At 60.0% G+C, this 19295-nt stretch overlaps 3 protein-coding genes and 2 long non-coding RNA genes across 6 annotated transcripts; 3 read left to right on the top strand and 2 right to left on the bottom strand.

The window, feature by feature from the left end:
• The first annotated feature begins 2737 nt into the window (after window positions 1-2737).
• Window positions 2738-11450, top strand: LOC136358262 (hemoglobin subunit rho). Of its 2 annotated transcripts, XM_066314245.1 has the most exons (4): window positions 2738-2754; window positions 10144-10254; window positions 10435-10657; window positions 11269-11450. In XM_066314245.1, the coding sequence occupies exons 2-4, from the start codon at window positions 10163-10165 to the stop codon at window positions 11395-11397; spliced, it is 444 nt and encodes a 147-aa protein (XP_066170342.1). In that variant the 5' UTR covers window positions 2738-2754; window positions 10144-10162; the 3' UTR covers window positions 11398-11450. The 2 variants fall into 2 exon arrangements, with proteins under 2 accessions (XP_066170342.1, XP_066170341.1); XM_066314244.1 differs by lacking the exon at window positions 2738-2754.
• LOC136358270 (uncharacterized) lies at window positions 3259-6122 on the bottom strand. The gene is made up of 3 exons (XR_010743034.1): window positions 5654-6122; window positions 4872-5526; window positions 3259-3343 (listed from the first exon to the last, which is right to left on the bottom strand). It is a non-coding gene; the product is annotated as an uncharacterized lncRNA (long non-coding RNA).
• On the bottom strand, window positions 6471-10066 carry LOC136358267 (uncharacterized). Its single transcript, XR_010743032.1, has 2 exons — window positions 8530-10066; window positions 6471-6865 (listed from the first exon to the last, which is right to left on the bottom strand). It is a non-coding gene; the product is annotated as an uncharacterized lncRNA (long non-coding RNA).
• Window positions 11451-14203: 2753 nt separating the features above from the next.
• On the top strand, window positions 14204-15659 carry LOC136358264 (hemoglobin subunit beta-like). The gene is made up of 3 exons (XM_066314247.1): window positions 14204-14360; window positions 14462-14684; window positions 15434-15659. The coding sequence occupies exons 1-3, from the start codon at window positions 14269-14271 to the stop codon at window positions 15560-15562; spliced, it is 444 nt and encodes a 147-aa protein (XP_066170344.1). The 5' UTR covers window positions 14204-14268; the 3' UTR covers window positions 15563-15659.
• Window positions 15660-17326: 1667 nt separating this feature from the next.
• Window positions 17327-18797, top strand: LOC136358254 (hemoglobin subunit beta). The gene is made up of 3 exons (XM_066314231.1): window positions 17327-17500; window positions 17599-17821; window positions 18595-18797. Exons 1-3 carry the CDS (start codon window positions 17409-17411, stop codon window positions 18721-18723), a joined length of 444 nt encoding a protein of 147 aa, XP_066170328.1. The 5' UTR covers window positions 17327-17408; the 3' UTR covers window positions 18724-18797.
• Window positions 18798-19295: the final 498 nt, after the last annotated feature.

Raw genomic sequence — 19295 nt, 5'->3', positions numbered from 1 at the left:
ACCTGTATTATTTATACTTTTGACCCAATAATGACCACCCAAGGCCTGCAATGGGGACCTTCTTCACCCAATTACAGAAACCCACCCAAACCCATGGAGAAGAAGGAAGAAGAAGGTGAAGAAGAAGGGCTTAGACAACATCCCAAATCCTTCATCTTGACTCCCATGTATTACTATACACTAAAATCCTCAAATCCAAGTTTCCAGAATTGCAGCAGGGCCCAGGGGGGCAGGTGCTTCCCACACCTGGCAAACAGGAGTGCAAAGCCCTCACCACCCTGGGGAGCAGCTGCCCTGTCGTGTTTGGGGTAATTTGAGCCTTGCAGTGTAGGGGCAGCTCACCCCCAGCTCTGCTCTGCTCCCTCTGCCTCCCATCACACCAGGACCCCAGGTTTGACCTCTGGGGGTGGATAATTCCCAAATCAGCAGAGCTCAGCACCAAACTCACATCCAAGACTAGGGGTGGGCTGGGAGCAGCCAACCCCCGGCACCTCTGCTGGAAACCCCAGTCACTGACAGGAGCAGCAGGGTCTCATGGCAGGTGGGGGGTCCTGGGAGGACAAACCAGGTGTGCCCCAGTCACTTCTGCTTTTCTTCCCTCCCCACTTTAATCTGTGCCTCAGTTTCCCTGCCTGGAAAAGGTGGATTTCCTGCCGTTTGTGTCAACAAAAACCTGTTTGGTCCTTTTGCCTCATCCCAAGGGTCTGTTGGTCCTTTTGCATCCCCTAAAGCCGTCGTCCCCTGGGCATGAACCAGCCCAGAGGTTTCTGCAGGAAGCTCCCACATTCCAGAGAAAGGAAAAGGCACTTCCCAGGGCAGTGCTGGTGCCTCCAGAGCCTCACTCAGGGCCTGCTTGGAAGAGACTTGTGAACATCAGGAGCTCCTGGGGTCACAGCAGATTCTGGGTGAATTTTGTGCCTTTCAATCCCTGGAGCTCAGTCTGGACAGCTTCGTGCTCCCCAGCACAATCACTGTGCTGCGGATCAGCCCAAAGCAGCCTGTCCCAAGTCCCGGGAGAAGTGTGGGAGCCCAGGCTGGGAGCACAGGAGGAGCTTCCCTGGAGCACAGCTGGCTCAGCATCCCCTCCCCGGCCTGGGCTGGGCTGGTCAGGAGGACACTGCACCCCCAGCCCAAACTGGCCTCGTTATCCAGCCAGGACGTGGGGAAAGCCTGGCTAAGGCCACCCTGGACAGGGCTTGGAGCAACCTGGGTACTGGGAGGTGTCCCTGCCATGGCACGGGAGTAGAAATGGATGAGCTTTGAGGTCCCTTCCAACCCAAACCAGTCTGAGATTCCATGATTCCAAGATTCTAATTATAGAATTTAAAACATTTTATGGAATTCTATTCATTCTGAGGAAGAATTCATCTTGCTGTGTCCCTGGGTAGGAGCAGGACACGGGACAGCAAACAAGCCGCTTTCCTGAAGGGGACCTGCCATCCCCTGCCATGAGCATTTCATGGTGTTTCTGGAGAGCAGCCACTGACCTGTGCCTCAGTTTCCCCACAGGGAGCTGTGCCTGGGGGGGAGCAGGGGGCCAGGGAGAACGGATCCCCTGGGAGCTGTTCTCCGAGAGGAGGAGGAGGAGGACAAAGTGTGAAATTCCCTCTCTTAGGGAAACAGGAAAGGTTTCAGCAGCAGCTGGCCCCTCGCACACAGCTGGCAGCAGCTGGCAGCAGCTGGCAGCAGCTGGCCCCTCGCACACAGCTGGCCCCTTGCACACAGCTGGCAGCAGCTGGCAGCAGCTGGCCCCTCACACAGCCTCCCCCGAGGCTTGCAGCAGGGCAGCAGGAGGAGGACGGAGAGTGGCTGGGTGTCAGGACATGTCCCCCCAGCCCCTTGGGAATGTGCATCTCCTGAGCCTGCCACGGCCTCTGCCCCACAGCCCCTGGGCCCCTCACTGACACAGCATCAGCGGCCATGCTGGGGAGCTGTCCTCCTGCTAGGAAAAATCAACAATAAATTCCAAAAGCTGCCTGTTTTCCCCCGGCTGCCGCTCTGGCTCAGCAGAAATGTTTTCTGCTGTGTCAGAGTCTGACTCAGCAGGACGGGGACGCTGCCCTGGGGCCGGGGGCTGCCTTATCACCGCCCGCAGGGCTGGTGTTTTTGCCAGCCCCGTTATCAGCCCCGAGCACGGCCAGGCGGGGCCGTGACTCAGCAGCCTGAGCCCGTGCAAACTCACGGCCCCAGTGGTGATGCAGAGCCCACAGACATCCCATAAACTGCAGGGAACGGGGCAGTGCCACCCCTCACCCTGACCCTGCTCCTGGCCCTGCTCCCAGGGCTCCCTTTGTGCCTGGCCGTGGGAAGAGCAGCCCCAGCCAAAGGCACCCCCTGGGCTGGGGTGAACTAGGGTCTGTGGGCCCTGTCCCGACCCCAGCCCAGCTCAGCTGCTCTTTGGCACTCCCCAGACGGTGCCTGGTGCTGGCAGAGCTGAGCAGAGTGACTGAGGACTCCAGGGCAGCCGGACTCCCCACGAGCCCAGGGAGCACTGAGGGCTGGATGAGCCCTGCTCTCTGTCTGGGCACCGGGGGAGGCTCTGCCAAGGGCTGCCCCAAGGTTCAGGGCCTCACTTGGGGCAGGGGGAGCTTCCTCCAGCCCCCAGACAACCACTCAGCCTCCTCAGAGGGATTCCCCCAGGTTCCACCCCATTTTCAGAGCCACTTTTGCCGCTTGAAGAAGAGGCTGGTGACAGGATGGGGTCACATCTGGAGTCAGGTCTGGTCTGCCCTCCCAAACCCAACACAGGAACAGGTCTGGCTCCATCCATTGCCACCTTTAAAGGCTGTAAGATCAGAACAAGACCCATAAAAGATGTTCCTGGCCCAGCTGGTCCCATGCCACGAGCAGGAGGAGAAAAGTCCTTGCCTGACTTGGTGGCCCTGGAGCCATCCTCGCACACAGGAAACCTTTTGTTGCCAAATGCCCCAGGACTGTGGGGTCTAGGACAGCTCTCGTGGTTTCCAGACAATGCTGGGACTTTTTGTGGAGGTCTGTGAGGAAGGGAACCTTCTGCAGGGCAGTGAGAGGCAGAGCCAGCTCAGCCTGTGGCAAGTGTAGTGCTGGGAGCACTGGTGACATCCCTTGGAGCTCACCTGGCCTGGGACAAAGGATGCTGGAGCCTTGCTGAGAGCCAGGCCCTTGCTCAGGGGTCTGGGGTTTACCTGGCTGAGGGAGCAGCCTAAGAAATGGCATTTATGGCCTGCTCTGCACCCTCTGCTGCCAGCACAGCTTCAACCAAGCTTTTCCGGTGCTTTTCTCAGGTGCTTTTCCTGCAGCACGGCCTGGCTCAGTCTGTGCACGGAACCCTGGGCTCCCTCAGTGGCCACGGGGCAGGGGAGCTCTGGCAGGGGGAGAGCAGCCCCATGGCTACAGGAGAGGGGAGAGCAGCCCCATGGCTACAGAAGGGGAGAGCAGCCCCATGGCTACAGGGAATGGGAGAGCAGCCCCATGGCTACAGGGAATGGGGAGAGCAGCCCCATGGCTACAGGGGATGGGAGAGCAGCCCCATGGCTACAGGGAATGGGGAGAGCAGCCCCATGGCTACAGGGGATGGGAGAGCAGCCCCATGGCTACAGGGGATGGGAGAGCAGCCCCATGGCTACAGGGGATGGGGAGAGCAGCCCCATGGCTATAGGGAATGGGGAGAGCAGCCCCATGGCTATAGGGAATGGGGAGAGCAGCCCCATGGCTACAGGGAATGGGGAGAGCAGCCCCATGGCTATAGGGAATGGGGAGAGCAGCCCCATGGCTACAGGGAATGGGAGAGCAGCCCCATGGCTACAGGGAATGGGGAGAGCAGCCCCATGGCTACAGGGAATGGGGAGAGCAGCCCCATGGCTACAGAAGGGGAGAGCAGCCCCATGGCTACAGGGGATGGGGAGAGCAGCCCCATGGCTACAGGGAATGGGAGAGCAGCCCCATGGCTACAGAAGGGGAGAGCAGCCCCATGGCTACAGGGAATGGGGAGAGCAGCCCCATGGCTATAGGGAATGGGGAGAGCAGCCCCATGGCTACAGGGGATGGGGAGAGCAGCCCCATGGCTACAGGGAATGGGAGAGCAGCCCATGGCTACAGGGGATGGGAGAGCAGCCCCATGGCTACAGGGAATGGGGAGAGCAGCCCCATGGCTACAGGGGATGGGGAGAGCAGCCCCATGGCTATAGGGAATGGGGAGAGCAGCCCCATGGCTACAGGAGAGGGGAGAGCAGCCCCATGGCTACAGGGAATGGGGAGAGCAGCCCCATGGCTACAGGGGATGGGGAGAGCAGCCCCATGGCTATAGGGAATGGGGAGAGCAGCCCCATGGCTATAGGGAATGGGGAGAGCAGCCCCATGGCTACAGGGAATGGGGAGAGCAGCCCCATGGCTATAGGGAATGGGGAGAGCAGCCCCATGGCTACAGGGGATGGGGAGAGCAGCCCCATGGCTACAGGGAATGGGAGAGCAGCCCCATGGCTACAGGGGATGGGAGAGCAGCCCCATGGCTACAGGGGATGGGGAGAGCAGCCCCATGGCTACAGGGGATGGGGAGAGCAGCCCCATGGCTACAGGGAATGGGGAGAGCAGCCCCATGGCTGTAGGGAAAGAGAGAGCAGCCCCATGGCTACAGGGAATGGGAGAGCAGCCAGCCCCATGGCTACAGGGAATGGGGAGAGCAGCCCCATGGCTACAGGGAATGGGAGAGCAGCCCCATGGCTACAGAAGGGGAGAGCAGCCCCATGGCTACAGAAGGGGAGAGCAGCCCCATGGCTACAGGGAATGGGGAGAGCAGCCCCATGGCTACAGGGAATGGGAGAGCAGCCCCATGGCTACAGAAGGGGAGAGCAGCCCCATGGCTATAGGGAATGGGAGAGCAGCCCCATGGCTACAGGGAATGGGGAGAGCAGCCCCATGGCTACAGGGAATGGGGAGAGCAGCCCCATGGCTACAGGAGAGTCCTCTCCCACCCTCGTGGTCCGTGTGATGCTACACGTTCTGTCCTGGTGTGAATCCTGCCTGTGGGCACCAGGCAGGGATGGGGGAGACCCTGAACTCCTGTCCTGTAACAGCTCCTGCTTGCCCTGGGAGAAAAACATGAGAGGAAAGCTCAATGTACCCCAGGGGCAGGAGAGGAGAGGCTCCAGGGAGAGCTCAGAGCCCTGCCAGGGCCTGAAGGGGCTCCAGGAGAGCTGCAGAGGGACTGGGGACAAGGGCTGCAGGGACAGGAGCCAGGGAATGGCTTCCCAGTGCCCAGGGCAGGGCTGGATGGGCTCTGGGGCAGGAATTGTTCCCTGGCAGGGTGGGCAGGGCTGGCACAGGGTGCCCAGAGCAGCTGTGGCTGCCCCTGGATCCCTGGCAGTGCCCAAGGCCAGGCTGGACACTTGGAGCACCTGGGACAGTGGGAGGTGGCCCTGCCATGGCAGCGGTGGCACTGGAAGAGGTTTAAGGTCCCTTCCAACCCAGCCCAGCCCATTCCATGATTCCACAGCAGAACTGCACCTGCTGTGACTGATGTAGGCTGGAGATCTGTCCATCTGTCTGTCCCTGGGCCAGACCCCAGCCCCTGGCTGACTGTCCCCATGTCCCCCAGCCCCCAGCCCTGGGCTGACTGTCCCCATGTCCCCATGTCCCCATGTCCCCATGTCCCCGTGTCCCCCAGCCCCGGGCTGACTGTCCCCATGTCCCCCAGCCCCCAGCCCCGGGCTGGCTGTCCCCATGTCCCCATGTCCCCCAGCCCCCGGCCCCGGGCGGTTTATCGGTGGCCGCAGGCGGGGAGCGGCGGGGGCTGCCCGCGGCGATAGCGGAGGCAGGGCTCGCTGATAGCTCCGTGTGCCGGGCAGGGCCAGCACCGAGCCCTGCCGGGCAGGGCCAGCTCCGGGCACGGCTGCAAACTCCTCCCGACCCCCCGAGCGTGTCCCTCCCTGGAGCTGTGCCCCAGTGTCCCCTGAGCCAGGGGCTGAGGGGCTGGGGACAGCCACAGCCCGAGTCCCTGCTGTGCTGGGCGATGGGAGCCCAGCTGGGGCAAGGGCAAACCATGGAGGAAAAGCTCTGCCCTGAGGGGGCACATCCTGCGGGCAGCTTGTCCAGGATAAAAATCCTGCTCTTGTCCATCTCTGCCCGGCTTTGCACGGCTTCTTGTGGTGAGGGAGGGCTCAGAAGCAGTTTCACTGAGATCCAGCTGTCCCCCAGATTGCTGGCTCTGATGGCTCACCCTGTGCCCCCATCCTGTCCCCACACTGAGCTCTGCACCCCCGGCCGGGGGCACTGGGCTGGTCCCAGGGCTGAGCACATCGTGGCGGGTCCCTTTGCAGGGCCACAGGGACAGGGATGGACACACAGGGTCCATCTGGGTCTCCTGCTGTGCGCAGCAGGTTCTTGGGGCACTTCTCTTAATCCAGTCCCCATCCCCCAGCAGTGTCCCCAGAACCCACATTCCAGACCCAGGAGATTGCCTGTGAAATTAAAGCAATACAGTGAAAGGCTCTGAGTCAATTTAAACCTGTTTGTATCAGAAGTGAGGCACGGGTTGGGATTCTTGGGGTGGTCCTGTGCAGGGCCAGAAGCTGGACACCATGGTCCTTGTAGGTCCTTTTCCAGCAGGAATTTCCCCATGGAAAGGGTGCTCAGGCCTTGGCACTGCCCAGGGAGCTTTGGAGTGCCCATCCCTGCAGGTGTCCCCTAGAGGTGGCACTCAGAGCTCTGCGCTGGGGACAAGGTGGGCACAGGGGGGACTGCCTGGGCTGGGAGGGCTTTTCCAGCCCCAAGGATTCAGGGATTGTGTCCCTTTCAGCTCAGGTTATTCCATGTTTCTATAATTGCATGGCATGAAGGTGAAGCTGGAGCAGTCAGAGCAAGGGGTGCCCCTCACCCCTTGGAGTCAGACCTAAAAGATACCAAGGCTTAAATCGGGATCCCAAAATGAGAGAACTTTGTTAGGGGCAGAGAGGAATTCCTTTAACCTCCACAGCATTTCCCCTGATTGTTACAGCAGAGAAATCAGTAGGAATGTCTTTGTGCTGAGAGCAGAGTGCCTGGGGCTGAAGGAGACAACTCTCCCTGTGGAGATGAATCCAGCTCTCTGCTCTAACATTCCAACCTGCCTGGAGTGTCCACCGTGCTGCCCCCACACCTCTGCTCTCTGTGGTGTGCCCAGTGTCCCTGTCCCTTCTAAGGAAAAAAACTGCATTTCCAGAAATTCTTTCCTACCATGTTCAGGCAACAACCAGTCCCAGCCAGGGGAAGTTGTACAAACTGTACTGATTCAGACACTGCATTTCCCTGGGCTCATCACTGACCACATCCTGAACGGGTTTAGAGCAGCTGCTCTGTCCTTTTCCCTAAAGTCTGGGAGCATCTGGCTTTGCTCTGCTGCTCTGGGCACCCTGTGCCAGCCCTGCCCACCCTGCCAGGGAACAATTCCTGCCCCAGAGCCCAGCCAGCTCTGCCCTCTGGCACTGGGAAGCCATTCCCTGGCTCCTGTCCCTGCAGCCCTTGTCCCATGTTTTCCCAGGGGTTCCTGATATCCCCTGCTGCCCCAAGCACCATTCCACCACCCCTTAGTGGGGGTCTGCGGTGGTGGGAAATCACCTCTGACTCCAAGCCAATGCAAGGCACCAGTCCCAGACTGGCCAAAGTGGGCCACTGGGGAGCTGTGGGGCAGGAGCTGAGGTAGGAATTTACAGAGCGGCTGCAAAAGGCCATTGCCAGGACAGGCTCTCCCCATGCGCAGGCACAAGGCCCTAATCCCATTAGTGGCTGATTCACCTGCTGTTATTCCTTTGCTATTGTGCCCATCTGAAGGGATTTAGAGGTTAAAGAGCTGTTGTGGGGATAAGACCAACCATTAAAGGGATCAATACAGGAGAGCAGCATGGAATGGGCCTGTCTGAGCAAAAATTATTTCTGCCTTTCTTCCTCCTGTTGCCTTTGCCTTCCTCCTTCCCCCTCAGCTCTTTATGGCCATCATTGCATCCAGGAGAAGTCATCCTGCTCCCACAGCAGCAAAACCAGAGCCTGATGGGTCACACCGTGGCTCCAGCCTGCAGGCTTCTCACCACAAGCCACATCTCTTCTTGTTTTCAACAGACTCCAGAAACCCAGCATTGATTAACCACATTTTAAAAATGATGTTAATGCTGCAGGTAGCAGTCTCCTCCAGCCTCTGTGTTTGATGTTGTCCTGCCTGTCCCAGGCTCACCCTCCTGCTCCCCCTCCCTGAGCATTTCCCTGCTGCTGGTTCAGATGCAGCAGAAAAGCATCATTATCTTTTCCCTTTCAAAGTTCAGCCTCGCAGAGCTGAAAATGAATCCCCTATCAGAGGCGAGGGCATTGCTAAGAACAGCCCCCGATGCAGCCCGGGTTTTAATTTCAATGCCAGGGAATTGGCATTGAAATGCCAATTTCAGAGGCTGCCGAGAAGTAATAAATGAGAGGTCACTGAGGCCGTTCTTGTGCCCAGCTGGGCGAGCAGCTGCCAGCCAGGCTCACGTGATGGGAACGTCTGCCTGGGCAACTGCGGCCGCACAGACTCAAAATTCACATATTCACCAATTCCATCGCACTCTTTGTAGCCGTGTGGGAGGAATTGGGACAACTTCTGGAGTGCCCAGATCTCTTCAGAGGCACGGGTGTGTCGTGTCTCTGCTGTGTAGGTGAGGAGCCCCGGGCACCTGACGATAGCTTTATCTGCCCCACACAGCCCCACTGCCGGGCTATCAGAGCCTGCCGGGGGCTGCTGGAGGGCCTCTCCCACGGCCAGAAATGGAAACAATTCATAATGGCTCACAGAACCCTGTGGGGAGCAGCTAAGGTGTGACTACAGATGTGATCCCCCAATGGATCAGGGTGATGGGCTCGTGCCACTGTTCCCAGTGAGATCACAGAATGGCAAACTGGTGCAGCTTGGGAGGGACCTTAAACCTCACCCAGTGCCACCCCTGCCACGGCAGGGACACCTCCCACTGTCCCAGGCTGCTCCAAGCCCCAGTGTCCAGCCTGGCCTTGGGCACTGCCAGGGATCCAGGGGCAGCCACAGCTGCTCTGGGCACCCTGTGCCAGCCCTGCCCACCCTGCCAGGGAACAATTCCTGCCCCAGAGCCCATCCAGCCCTGCCCTGGGCACTGGGAAGCCATTCCCTGGCTCCTGTTTCTGCTTCCCCGTGTAAAAAGTCCCTCTCCAGCCTTCTCAGATCAATAGGCCAATATCAGTCTGTAATTGGGAGATTTCAGAGGTCTGGATGAGACTTCTTAAACTGCCCACAGACAGACCCAAAGGCACAGATTTAAATAATCATGGAATGGTTTGGGCTGGATAATCACCTAGTTCCAGCTCCCTGCGATGGGCAGGGGCACATTCTATCCCAGGCAGCTATCCCAGGCAGCTCCAAGCCCCATCCAGCCTGGCCTGGAGCAACTCCAGTGTCCATGGTTTTGTCTGGGTGCCTGACACCTCAAGCATCCTGGCTTTGCCTGTCTGAGCACGGGAGCACAGCTTCCCTGGAGGCCTGGGAACCAGGAAAACAGCCCTGCAGTGACAGCCAGACCAAACAAAAGCCTGTAGAGGGAATGGATGTTGCTGATCAGGCTGTGACACAGCAGGGTCCTGCTGGCCTTGTGCAAGGCTTTGAATTCCCAGCAGGGACGGAGCCCGGAGGGGCTGCCCTGGGGACACTGAGCAGAGGAGCTGCAGCCCACCCTGGCATCTCCCACACTCGTGTTCCTGGGAAGCTGGAGCTAGGAGGTGACCACTGCTTCACTGACACCATCCCTGCCAGTGTCCCAGGCCAGGCTGGACAGGGCTTGGGGCAGCCTGTGGTAGTGAAGGTGCCCTTTCCATGGCACGGATGAGCTTTAAAGTCCTTCCCAACCCAGACAATTCCCGGACCCTAAAGCCCCTCTGAGGGGTCCGTGCCTGTGGCAGGGGTGGGTGCAATGTCCGTGCCTGTGGTGAGCGGGCAGCAGGGACAAAGGACAGGGAGATAAGAGGGTCCTGAGGTGGCCTGTTAAGGGCCTCCCAGGGCTTTCCTCGAAGACCACACCTCAGTGCGGAGTGACCAGTGCCTGGGACCCCCACCCAGCCCAGCCCAGGGCCCCACCAGGGGCCAGCCCGGGGATAAAAGCCCGGCACGTCCGGGCTCAGCTCAGGCTCCGAGTGCTCCTGCAGCCCAGGCCAGCAGCTCACCATGGTGCACTGGACAGCCGAGGAGAAGCAGCTCATCAGCAGCCTCTGGGGCAGGGTCAGCGTGGAGGAATGCGGCGCCGAGGCCCTGGCCAGGTGAGTGCAGCCAGAGCCAGCCCCGTTCCCCTGCCCAGGAACCACCCCAGGCACGGCTGGGACATGTCACTGTGTGTGCCCTGTCTGTCCCCAGGCACGGCTGGACGTGTCACTGTGTGTGCCCTGTCTGTCCCCAGGCACGGCTGGACGTGTCACTGTGTGTGTCCTGTCTGTCCCCAGGTTGCTGATCGTCTACCCCTGGACCCAGAGGTTCTTTGACAACTTCGGGAACCTGTCCAGCCCCACGGCCATCCTGGGCAACCCCAAGGTGCGTGCCCATGGCAAGAAGGTGCTCACCTCCTTTGGAGAAGCCATCAAGAACCTGGACAACCTCAAGGGCACCTACTCCCATCTGTCCGAGCTGCACTGTGACAAGCTGCACGTGGACCCCGAGAACTTCAGGGTGAGTGTCCTTGGAGCCTCACCTTCTGTCCCTCCTTCCTCAGAGCCCCTCAGTGCCTGGGGGATTTCCAACAGGCTCCAATAACTTGTGTTTTAGTCACCAAACAGGACGTGGCTGCCTGGAGCGGGAACTGGGGGCAAGGGAGGGTTGGAATTCAGTACTGCAGGGTAATACTGGGCTCTGGGCTGCAAGGACAAAGTTGGTGGCAAACACAGGGAGATTCTCCAGAACTCTGGGGGCTTGTGCAGGCAAGGCTGGAGAAAAGGAGCAGGATGTTGGCCTCTGCTTCAGCCTCTGCTTAAGCCTGGCTTTGGGGATGTACAAGGTGGAGCTCGCACGGACCCTCGGCTGATGTAGCTGTGGTGTTTCACAGCAGAAAAAGGAAAGGCACAGAAATGTCCAGAGGCTGGAAAATGTGAGGGGGAGCAGAGATGCAGCAGCTGGATGCTGATGCCCACGGCCAGCACAGGGCTCTTGTCCTGCAGCTGACAGACCTTCCCTGGGCCACAGCCCCAGGACCCTCTGGGGACTCTGGTCCTGGGGTGCTGTGCAGGGTGAAAGGGTGCCCAGCGCCCTGCTGACCCGATTTCCCTCTTGCCTTGCCTCTGCAGCTCCTGGGGGACATCCTGATCATCGTCCTGGCCACACACTTCACCAAGGACTTCACCCCTGCCTGCCAGGCCGTGTGGCAGAAGCTGGTGGGGCTGGTGGCCCACGCCCTGGCCCGCAAGTACCACTAGAGCCTCGGGGCATCTGTGTTTGTAACAGGCAATAAAAACCACATTTTCTGGAATTCTTTGTGTTCTGTGTCTCTGTGGGCCTGGGGCCTCTCCTCCTGGGGTGTTTGCAAGGATATCAATGTGTAGAGTCACTGGTGAGGCAGAAATTTACCCCTCCGTGGTTTGCTACTGATGTGTTAAGTTGATCAAAAGTGTTTTCTGCATTGGTGATGAAAACTGGTGCAGAGTTTGATATCCGAAATGTGTAAGATCCCAAGAGCAGGGGATGAGGGCAGCTTTCAGACAGGATGTGTTAGAGCCTTTTTTTTTTCTCATTTTGGCTTAAGGGAAGCACATCTTTTCACTGGGATGGAAAGATCCCATGTAAGCATCTCAGTTTCAGCAAAGTTTTTCCAAGAACAGCCTAAAAAGCAACAAGTAGAGACATGTTGGTATCTCAGAATGATGATCCGCTTGTTTTGCATGATTTAGGAATAAATATTTTGCCTTTCTCCTGATAGAGCAGGGGTTTGCACTTGACCCCTCTATCCTGCACAGCCAAGCAGGCAAAGGTCCAGCCTTGCTGGCAGTCCCGAGGGGCTGGGGAAAAGAATTAGGAAAAAAAGCCCAAAATCTGATTCCCTGCAGCACCTTCTCCTTTCACCCAGCAGACGGGCATTTCAGCAGGACTGCAGGAGGTGAGACCACTCTCGACACCCTGTTGCAGTTGAAAGCCGTGGAATCTCCCAGCACACACGAGGCTGGGTGGTGGGTGTACCCTGCAGCCCCCCAGGCCTGTGGGGGTGCCCAGGGCTGGCCCAAACCAGCACCCAGTGCAGTGCCAGGGACCTCACAGTGACTTTTCATCTCAGGGTCCCCATCATGGTCATTCTGTCGCTCCCCTCCTGGACACATCCCAGTGCTGATGTGGATCCTGTCCTGCTCTCAGCGCCTGGATGTCCCTGTTGTCCAGGGCTAGGGACAGTGACAAGGCTGTGTCACAGAGCCAGTGTGTCCCACGCTCCCAGTGACAGTCGTCCCTCTCTGGTGTGACAGAGCAAAGTGACAACACCACCAGCCCACCCGACCCAGAAACAGGTGAGGAGAGCAGAGGAGAGCCCTGGGTGCAGGATCCCCCTGGGTCCCTGGCAGTGCCCAGGTTGGACACTGGGGCTTGGAGCAGCCTGGGACAGCGGGAGTGGCACTGGGTGGGCTCTGAGGTCCCTCCCAACCCAACCCTTCTGGGATTTTAAAAGAGGACCTAAGACACCTTCAGGATGTGCTGGCTAAAGACACAAGGCCCTGCATGTTCTGGAGGAGAGCAGAGGTTGGCCTGGCTCCAGAGCAGAGCCTGGGCACAGATGCCACTGCTGCTGATAAGGGCTCTGTAAAGCTTGGCGGGGACACTGCTGCAATCAGGGACCAGGAAACTCTGCTTGGGGCAGAAAGGCCTCACTGGAGCTGCCTTTGGGAGGGTTTGTCTCTAAAAGGGAAGGATTTTGTCCATGGAAGGGGGCAACTGTGCAGCCTGGTCTAGTAGAAGGTTCCCTGCCTATGGCAGGGGGTGGAATGAGCTGATCTTGAAGATCCCTTCCAACCTAAACCATTCCATGATCCCGTGGTTCCAGGGGCTGGGAGATCTTCCACCCACACCGAAGGGAGCAGCCAGCTGGGAGGATGCTTGAGGGAAGAGTCCTGAGCAAAGTGAAATCCATCCCAGGCTGAGAGCAGGGGCTGGTTTTCTGTCTGGGAATGAGCTGTCAGGTGCTGCTGGGGTTACACTGGGGGAAGATCTCCCTTTGACTCTGCAGGCTCAAAAAGAGCTACAGAAACTGCCCCTGCTCAGCACATTGAGAGGAACATTTCCCCTCCCAGCCTTGTCCCCAGAGAGCTCCCTGAGCAGTCAATCCCTGTGCTAGGAGCTCAGGTCCCAAACCTCCCAGCCAGGCCGCTGCCTCCAAGGCAGAAAGCAGGGGATTTGAAACCAAAATGAACTCTTTCTTATAAAAATGAATGAAGCTCCAGGGTGAGCCCAAGGCTGGCACTGTCTGAGCTGTGCTTGCCTTTGGTTTTTCCAGGTCTCACAGGGTCCAGGACTGCCCAGAGCTGGTGCAGTCCTGACCAGGCTCACCCTGCCAACCTCCCGGGCCCCTGGGGGCTGTCTGTGCCCCACTGGGAGCTCTTGTCACTGGCGGTGTCATGGGCCACTGGCCACAGCTGCGAACAGGGGGCCAGCCCAGCCCAGCAGACTTCAAAATTCTCCATGGCTCAATAATCCTCAAGTGCAGAAGCCCTTGGAATTCTTTCTTGGGGTGTTTCAAGGTGTGTCTGTAGCCTGTGTCAGCTGGTGGGTGCCCGGGGGCTCTGATGCAGCTGCTGGAGAGGCTCTGGGGCTGCCCAGGGACGCTGTGGCTGCCCTGCCAGGGCCCAGGGCAGGCTGCAGAAACCCGGGACACTGGGAGGTGGCCCTGCCCATGGCAGGGGGTGGCACTGGGTGAGCTTTGGGGTCTGGGCTTCCGTGATTCCACGTGCAAAGAGCACCGTGAGGGGTCCCCTGGCAGGAGGGGCCGGTGTCCCCGGCAGGGACACGGGACTGCGCCACCCCGGAATCCCCCTGGGCTGGAGCCGTGCCAGCAGCTCCACCTGTGCTCAGGGCTCAGGGGATGCTCGTGCACCCCGAGGGCGAGGGGGAAAGGGCCTCTCTCCCCCTTGGCCAGCTTCCAAAGGCCGCTATCTGCCCCCGTGCAGCCCCGCTCCCTGCCCGGCCCCAGGCAGCGGCGCCGTGCGCTGAGATTAGGCTGAGCCGTCTATAAAAATCCCTGGGGCTGCCTGAGGAGCCACGTCCTCCCCTCGGCATCGCTCAGGGCAGCCCGGGAAGCCTCTGCCGACACCATGGTGCACTGGACAGCCGAGGAGAAGCAGCTCATCACCTGCCTCTGGAGCAAGGTCAATGTGGCCGAGTGCGGCGCCGAGGCCCTGGCCAGGTGAGTGCAGCTCCTGCTCAGCTGCTCCTGCCTGGGAAAACCACTGCAGCCCCTGGAACACCAACATCTGTCTCTGTCTGTGTCCCTCCACCTCTCCCCAGGCTGCTGATCGTCTACCCCTGGACCCAGAGGTTCTTCTCCTCCTTCGGGAACCTGTCCAGCCCCACGGCCATCACTGGCAACCCCATGGTCCGTGCTCACGGCAAGAAGGTGCTCACCTCCTTCGCCGAGGCCGTCAAGAACCTGGACGGCATCAAGAAATGTTTTGCCCCACTGAGCAAACTCCACTGTGAGAAGCTGCACGTGGACCCCGAGAACTTCAGGGTGAGGCATGGGCAGCTCCAGCCTTGGCTGGGCAGAGGGGCTGGGCCCTGGAGGGGCTGAAGGGGTCTCGGAGGGCTCTGACAGTCAGCGACACCTCGGGAAAAGGTCTCTTTCCCCCCAACCCTGGGGCTGCCTGAGAGCCTGTGGAGATTGGGGGCAGTGGAGGGGAAAGGAGAGTCCTGTTTGGGGAAAGGAGAGTCCTGTTTGGGGAGGAGTTCTGGGCTGGGGTCTGTGAGAGGAGGCAGCCAGGCACGGGAGATGGATGGGGAGAAATGCAGAGACAGATGTGTCCTGGTCAGGAGAAACATCTTGGAGCAGGCAGAATGGAAGGAACTGAGACGGGGTTTAGAGGGAAGAGCTGAGCTCGGCTGGGAGGGAGTGGTTAAACCAGAAGGGGAGAAAAGCACAACTCCTCTGGCAGGAGGGTTCCGAGCCCAGGGCCAGCCAGGGTGGGCGGGTAGGGATGGCAATGGAGGGGTGAATTCCATAGAAGCCGAGGGAGGACAGTGCACAGCAGGCAAAGGAAGGTGCTGGGGGCAGGATCCAGCACCCCGGGGATCCCAGACCACAGGGTGTGCCAGGAGCCTGGTGCCCTGCACGGGGCCAGGGCAAATCTGAGATAAACCCGAGATAAATCTGAGATCAGCCTGCTCCTTGCGCTGCTGTGAGTTCCCCAGAGAGCCGGGTGGGGCGGTGAGGAGAGATGTGGGGCAGCCCCAGCTGATGGCTTCTTCTCCCTGCGCTGCCAGCTCCTGGGTGACACCCTCATCATCGTCCTGGCTGCCCACTTCGGCAAGGACTTCACCCCCGACTGCCAGGCTGCCTGGCAGAAGCTGGTCCGTGTGGTGGCCCACGCTCTGGCCCACGAGTACCACTGAGCCTCCCGGAGCCTTCCTGCCTGGAGACACTCCCGGGAATCCTCCTCGGGTTCTGCTGCCTCTAATCACCAAATAAACAGCAGCTGCTCCACCACCAGGAGATGTCTGGTTCCTTGTGGGGACGGGGAGGGAGGGACAGGGGCCCTGGGGGAGCAAATGCTCACAAACGGGGATAACACGAGCCAGGATCTCGCTCGTGCACGTGAAACTTGTCCGAGATGGAGATCCCAGGGGAATGTCCAGGACAAAACCCAGATAAACACCACAAAACACAAACAGAAACACTCTGGCACTTTGCGGAGACACCAGGTAACATTGCTTGGTTTAATGTTTTAAGACTTTCCCAGAGTGAGTGGAGTGGAACTGTACAAAATGTGCAGTGGGAGAAATGACAGGGAGATTGGGGCCACAGCTTGGAACTTCCTGTGTGTGGGGTTTTGTGGGATTGGAGGTTTTTTTAAAGTCATTGTCATTCTTAGATTATCCAAGGCAGAATGTGACAGACACAACCATCCAGGCTCGGTGGGATGTGACTTGGAAGAAGCCTGGGACAGTGGGAAGTGTCCCTGCCCATGGCAGGGGTGGGACTGGGTGAGATTCAAAGTTCCCTCCAGCCCAAGCCAGTCTGGCATTCTGTCACTCCATGCACACCACAGTGTTGGCTGCAGAGGGCTGGGGAGCAGTGTCACCCCCGGCCTGACCAGGGCCCTTTGGCCATGTCCCCTCCTGCAGTGAGCAGGAACAGACACAGACACTGTGCTCCAAGGTGATCCAGACCCCTCAGGGCATTCCTGTGCCCCAGGAGCTCCATCCCTGTCCCCTGCACCTGCTCCAGCTGGGCACAGAGGAGCAGCCCCAGGAGCCTCAGCTGCCTCTCCCACTGCTCAGGAACAGCACTGATCAGCCCTGGGTCAGGCACTGCCTCGGGCTGCACATCTGTGCAGATGTTTCTTCTTCCTGGAAAGGGTGCTCAGGCCTTGGCAGTGCCCAGGGAGCTTTGGAGTGCCCATCCCTGCAGGTGTCCCCTGGAAGTGGCACTCAGAGCTCTGGGCTGGGGACAAGGTGGGCACAGGGGGGACTGCCTGGGCTGGGAGGGCTTTTCCAGCCCCAGGGATTTGGGGGTTCTGTGGGATCCCAGTAATCCCAGTCTTCCCCACTCTCCTCATGCCCTGTGAGCCAAGAGCCTGCAGGCAGGGTGCTCCAACGCCCTGGGGTGTAGCATCTCCCTCCCAGCCCTGCCTGACCTCGGCCGAGAAGCTCTTTGGGACACGAGTTCCCTCTTGGCTGCACGGCCTTGCCGTGGTTTTAGCAGCGTCACCGTGAAGTTAATCCAGCTCTTACACAGCTGATGGGGAAGCAAAGGGAGAACCCAAAGCCTGGCAGGTCCTGCAAGAAGAGGAGGAGAAACTGGTGCATTCAGAGGGAGAGCCCAAGAGCCCCGAGTCCCCATCTCCTGCCTCAGGGGTTGGCACCATCCAAGGGGCACCAGGGCTGGCACCTTCCCTGGCGCTGCTCCGCGGGGAGCCGTGCTGGGACCTCGCCCGGAGATAAAGCCACCCTCCGGCAGGGCTGGAAATCAAAGACGGGGCGGGCGGGGGCCGGCCAAGCCCGGCCGTGCGGGATCTGCGGGATCTGGGCACCCTGCCCCGGGGCCCCACCCTGGGCTGGGCTCCCCTCCCGGGGGTGCCGGGCCCCCGGGCCGGCCAATGGAGGGGTGCAGGGGCCAGGGGAGGGGCCCCGAGCAGGGGATAAAAGCGGCCCGGGAGAGCGGCTCCGCAGCGTGCCATCCTTCGGGAGCAGAGCCCAGACTCGCCGCAGCCGCCACACCGACCCGACCGCCGACACCATGGTGCAGTGGACAGCCGAGGAGAAGCAGCTCATCACCGGCCTCTGGGGCAAGGTGAACGTGGCCGAGTGCGGCGCCGAGGCCCTGGCCAGGTGAGTGCAGCTCCTGGAGCCTCCTCGGCCGCTCCTGCCCGGGGAAACCACCGCGGCCACCGGAGCCTCGGTGTGACCGCGTCTGTGTCTGTCCCCAGGCTGCTGATCGTCTACCCCTGGACCCAGAGGTTCTTCGCCTCCTTCGGGAACCTGTCCAGCCCCACCGCCGTCCTGGGCAACCCCAAGGTGCAGGCCCACGGCAAGAAGGTGCTCACCTCCTTCGGAGATGCCGTCAAGAACCTGGACAGCATCAAGAACACCTTTTCCCAGCTGTCCGAGCTGCACTGCGACAAGCTGCACGTGGACCCCGAGAACTTCAGGGTGAGTTGTGCCCCTGACCTGCCTTCCCCAAACCCCCCAGGACAGGATTTACCCGGGCAGGGCACGAGGGACAGAGGGGGAAGGAGGCAGTGCAGCCCGGAGGGAAGGCGCCGCTCAGGCTGCAGGGGACACGGGCTGTGTGCAGGGGACGGGTGATGGGAAGGGCAGGACGTGGCTTCACTGCGGGGATGGAGGGGGAGAACTGAGGGAAAGCAGTTGTTGGGCAGGAAAAGGTTCGAGCCAAGGGGGAAGAGAAGGAGCAAGAGCAAAGTTTGGCACGGAGGAGAACAGGGAGATGAATGAGGAGCAGGAGCTGGCGGCTGGATGCCAAAAGCAAAAGAGGATCTACAGAGAGAAAACTTTGGCTGAGAGTATCTCGGTGGGGAATTAACCCCAACATTTGTCCCTGGGCTGGCAGACGGGGTTCTCGCTCTGCCGCCAAGCTCGGGCTCCTGCTGGGCTGGGAGCTCGGCTGCGTCTTCTGCTTGAGAGACGCTCCAAACCCGAGCCGGGACAGAGGAAAATTTAGTTTTGGAGACTTTAGAAAAATTCTCCAAAAAACTCCAGAGAATTTTTGGTTACTTTTCCCGTACGGCAACAGAACCTGAACCTTTAGAATACCAGCAGAGCCCGAGTTTGAGGTGATTCTCAGAAGGAGCGGGGGGAGGTTTTTAAGACTGCAGATTCCCTGGAGGCTTCCCTGGGTGTGCTGCGAGCGCTTGTGTGGGGATGTACCGGGCACTGCTGACCCGAGGCTGCTCTCGTCCCCGCAGCTCCTGGGTGACATCCTGATCATCGTCCTGGCCGCCCACTTCGGCAAGGACTTCACTCCCGACTGCCAGGCTGCCTGGCAGAAGCTGGTCCGTGTGGTCGCCCACGCCCTGGCCCGCAAGTACCACTAGAGAGCCGCGGAGCGCCCGGCAGCGCCGCTGCCTCGCCGCCACAGCTTCACAAATAAAGGCGTCCTGAGAACCTCCGCCGCCTCCGCGTGTCCCTGAGGGCGGGGAGGGCTGGGGACAGCGGGGGACAGCGGCGGGCCTTGGGAGGGCTGCGCCTCTGGAAATGGCTTTTCGGGGCGCTGCCGTGACAAAGTGCCGCCAGCCCCGGGTCACACGGCGGCGGCTTTGCACGGAGCAGCCGCTCAGAATGGTACTGTAAAACCCGCAGGTCTCTCCTAGACCTGGGGAATCGAGAGGATTCCTGTTTTTCAGGGGGAGGATAAACAAACCGAAGACTTTCATCTCCCCTGGCTCATCCCTGGCATAAAGCTACCCAAAGGAGCTGAGTCACAGGGGCCAGCAGCCAGCTGGGTGGGGACAGGTTCCAGATAAACATTTGGTTATCACGGCCGGTCCAGACCTTGTTTATTCACAGCCCACTGCCCTTTGGAGGGGCCTGATCGTGCCAGGAGCAGCGAGCCCATTCCCTGGATGGGGGTTCTGGGCGGGTTTAGGTGTCTGCAGAGCAGCGAGTC

Source organism: Sylvia atricapilla, chromosome 2 (assembly GCF_009819655.1).
Source record: "Sylvia atricapilla isolate bSylAtr1 chromosome 2, bSylAtr1.pri, whole genome shotgun sequence".
In the NCBI taxonomy this organism is placed as follows: domain Eukaryota; kingdom Metazoa; phylum Chordata; class Aves; order Passeriformes; family Sylviidae; genus Sylvia; species Sylvia atricapilla.
The sequence above is the reverse complement of the archived record's forward strand: the minus strand, read 5'-3'. Positions and strand labels throughout refer to the sequence as shown.